The 3,787-nt window shown below is 40.0% G+C and overlaps 1 protein-coding gene across 1 annotated transcript; it reads right to left on the bottom strand.

Moving 5' to 3' along the window:
* Nucleotides 1-1,129: 1,129 nt before the first annotated feature.
* On the bottom strand, nt 1,130-2,680 carry LOC114418887 (zinc finger CCCH domain-containing protein 20-like). The gene has a single exon (XM_028384429.1). The coding sequence runs from the start codon at nt 2,621-2,623 to the stop codon at nt 1,544-1,546; it is 1,080 nt and encodes a 359-aa protein (XP_028240230.1). The 5' UTR covers nt 2,624-2,680; the 3' UTR covers nt 1,130-1,543.
* Between the last annotated feature and the right edge of the window lie 1,107 nt (nt 2,681-3,787).

The raw sequence follows: 3,787 nt of genomic DNA, 5'->3' as shown, positions 1-3,787 counted from the left end.
ATGTCCACAGAAAATCCAATTTTATTACGTTTCTTTGTCTTGGGAATTGCAAAATGTGTTCCAAATTTGGCTGTGATTCTTGTCTTGAAATTACAAAAGCATGCTACCCACAATTGAAGTCTCAAGCTTTCGGTGTATTCTTTTACCCCCAAGATAAGATGATCAATATTTTTCTAAGCAAGTAATCCTCTTGGGAGGGACACACGGTGACATCATCAGTGGAGCCTCTCTAAAAAAATCATCACAGGAGATGAAACCTCTTTGCAAGTCGACAAAACTTCAAAGAAAACTCACTAGTCATCATTTTCGTGTCAAAATGGGTTACCGCACGAGGATGATGTGAGATAACAATGAAGAAACTTCTTAATTGGAATACGATACTAATGTAAAAAAATTGTCATCTAATTAGAACTGGATTATCATCTAATAAAAAATGATTGCCTATTACAGTCATATTTACAATTGATTGAGAATATAAATATTAGAATGTATTGAAAATTAAAATTTAATGAAAATCTTTCATTCAGATATATGCATAAACCTTTACCAATAACAATGTACTTAATCATTTTACTATAACCAAAAATCTTATGATATTCAAGCCAAGTAGTCATTCTACTATGCTCAAATCCGGCAATATTCAACATGGAATGTTGGAATTAGGTTATTAATTTTTTAAAAAAATTAATTGAAAAATGATGTATAAAATAATGACAGAAAAAACCTAAACTTTCGGTTCACAAGTATTAAACTCAAGGAAGATATACACGTTTTCTTCACATATAGTATCCCAAACTATGTGTTCCGTAATGCAATGCACTAGCAGCCATTTCTTAGGAGTTGTTGTAGGGTTTCATGATATCTGGATTTTGATCCACGAATTAAGGCACCCTTGGATGAATAATCACGTATTTTATTTAAAGTTCTTTTAATGTGAAAAACCTACTAAACTCCTTTTGTTTCCCAAAATAGACTAAATCACACACTCACTTAACTTGATCCCAATTTCCGTAAAATTATCACCACAGCAGAATCTTCTTCACTACACGAGCTGAAGATGAAGAAGACTTGTGAGTGCGAAAATCAAATCTCCTCTATAAGCTGGAAAATGTAACCACAAGCAGAACAATTAGGATAAAAATATACATTAACATAAATAATTTGAATAACAAGATTCCTCTTGGATCCTACATATTTATACATTTGTACATCAATGAGATGAGATTAGCAAGTAAGTGAAAATAACAGACACGATAGAGTTAATTAAGTAACATAGCACATGATAATAATAATAGTAATTCGTAATAACAACAATAGTAAGCTAACTGTACAAAAGGCTTCGGATACTTTCAATTTCCCAAATCAATAGAGCGATGTTGATGAATTTCTAAGACAAACTCCCCAAAAAAGAGATCCTTCACTTCTTCTCTTCAGTCTTTACCCAAATACCATACCATAACATACCACGAGATAGAATAAAAAATATTTACACAGACTCGCATCTCCCAAAATAAATCTGCATTGTTAAATATTAATAATAATATCAGTTAACCAGCTCCGAGACCCACCCAACATCCGGAGCACCACTTCCTTGACCCGAACCCGTACCCGACCCTTCCAAAGAATTCTCCTTGCTCAGCTTCTCAAACATCTTAGCCCTTATACCCCTCCCTGACTCCACCCTCTCCATAACTGGTTCCTCCTCACAACTCTGATCCCAAAAATCGAAACAGTTCACCCCTGACCGAACCGGTTGCTGAGTGGGCGTTGTTGGAAGACTGCAAAACCCGGGTCGGAGCACCGATCCTCTCGGCGAACCGTAACCCGGTGATCCGACCGAAACGTTTCTACTTTGAGGCATCGATTTCATTTTCCCGAGCTGCAGATTCCGCAGAGAAGCCACCATCTCGTTGATCGACGGCGACACCGGCGGAGACTCCGGAGGAGAGAGAGAAGCCGCCGGAGAGGACATGAACGCCGCCGGAGACATCATCTGTCTCATCGGCGAACCGTCGTAGGACTCAGACGAGTTCGCCGCGCTACGCGGACTCTGCATCGGCAAGACGCGCAGCTGCTCCGGCGTGTGCGCGAAGAAGCACACCCGCCGCCGGCAACTCGTGCCGTCCTTGCAAGGCTGAGTCCGATAGCGCGCCGGGTGGAGCCAGCACTCGAAAACGCCGTGCGCGAACTCGCACGTGTCGCCTTTCTTGCAGTTTCCCTTGCGAAACTCCGGGCACGCCGCGCCGGAGTAGTGGAACTTTCTCGGGTCCCGGCGTCGAGCCTTCTCGCCGGGATGCGCGTACGGACACTCCGTCCAGTCGTGTGACCTGCCACGTGCGCATCGACGGACCTTGAACTCGTACATGCGGAAATGGTCGCACGAGTACGCGTCCACCGCCGCGTCGGGTTGAGCCTCCGTGTCCGAGTCAGCGTCCGTTTCGTTAGACGGCAGAAAACGCTGCAGAGCCGTTAGTGCTTCTTGAAGATAGTACGGAGAGTACTCACCAGCATTGACGTCGTTTGTTAAAAACGCGGAGTACATCTCGGCCGTTGGATCGTCGTGGGTTGGCCACGGTGGCACGTGAACCGTTGGATTCGCGCGATGGTGCTCTCCGAGCATCATTTTCTTTTTTGGTGATGGTTTTTGTTTACAGAAACTCCGGCAGGGTAGCTTCCCTTATAAACTGCCACTTAACTTGCGTTTAACTGGGGTTAGGTTGGGGGTAACCGTGGTTGGGTTAAAAAAATCAATGAACTGCAGTTTCATTTTTTCCACTGCGGTTAAAGTAGAGGGGAGATTTTTAAATCACCGCGCTCGTGTGGGGGACTAGTGTGACAGACTGCTTCTTCTTTTGCCATGAAGTCGACTGAAGTGGAATTTTGTGCCACGTGGCTCGCGGTTATTGAGGGTCATTTAAAATGATCACCACGCTGTATCGCGTTTCGTCTTTTTCTCTCTCTGGCGCCCCGGTCTCCGGAAAGCGGTGGAGCGTGTAATACGCAACATTAATCAAAGAAGATATGTATCTCTCTATGAATAAATTCTTTATGGCAAATATTAAATAAAGAGGAAAGAGTAAAATATTACAACAGCGATAATAAATAATAATAAATGAACATAGTTTTATCCACTTTTTTTTATATATAAAAAAAAAAGTGGGGGAAATTTGGAAAGCCCACGGTATGGACTGAAGAGAATAGTTTCAATTTTATTGTGAAATTGAACTAATGGGCAGAGTGTTGTTTTATCGCTTAAAGTCATAGGGGAAATGCTTGTTTTTATTGTTTTCTTTTCTGGCCGCTTGGTTGCCTTATAGAGTTTAAATAGAATCTATAGTTAGTATCTATTGATTAATCATGGAGTATTTTAGATATTATTTTTAAATCATTTCTTACTAGTGTAAATAGTATATTTATTTGTATACCGTGATCCTATATATATATATATATATATATATATATATATATATATATATATACACACACGTACGTATGTGTGTGTGTTGGGGGGGGCAACAGTTGTTATGAAATATGATGTGATTCACGCTGCAAGAGAACAGATAAACCGCTTACTCTCTAATTGCTATTACGATCACTTCTAAAAGACATTGATCAATTGTTTTAATATATTTTTTTATTATCTGCATCAATTGTTTTATTATGAATTACACCCATTTGTTAAACGTTATTTTGTTGAAAAAAAATTAAAATACTTGTATAATCATATACACATTCATTCTGATTATGGAAAAGAGACTAAAAGCATTTTTTTTTTGTGATCAAGGAT

This window comes from Glycine soja, chromosome 7 (genome assembly GCF_004193775.1).
Source record: "Glycine soja cultivar W05 chromosome 7, ASM419377v2, whole genome shotgun sequence".
Classification (NCBI taxonomy): domain Eukaryota; kingdom Viridiplantae; phylum Streptophyta; class Magnoliopsida; order Fabales; family Fabaceae; genus Glycine; species Glycine soja.
This window is presented reverse-complemented; position numbering and strand designations above follow the sequence as displayed.

Bases quoted from the DNA above. Each gene is read 5' to 3' on its own strand.
- LOC114418887 (XM_028384429.1), bottom strand. From the start codon at position 2,623: ATGATGCTCGGAGAGCACCATCGCGCGAATCCAACGGTTCACGTGCCA.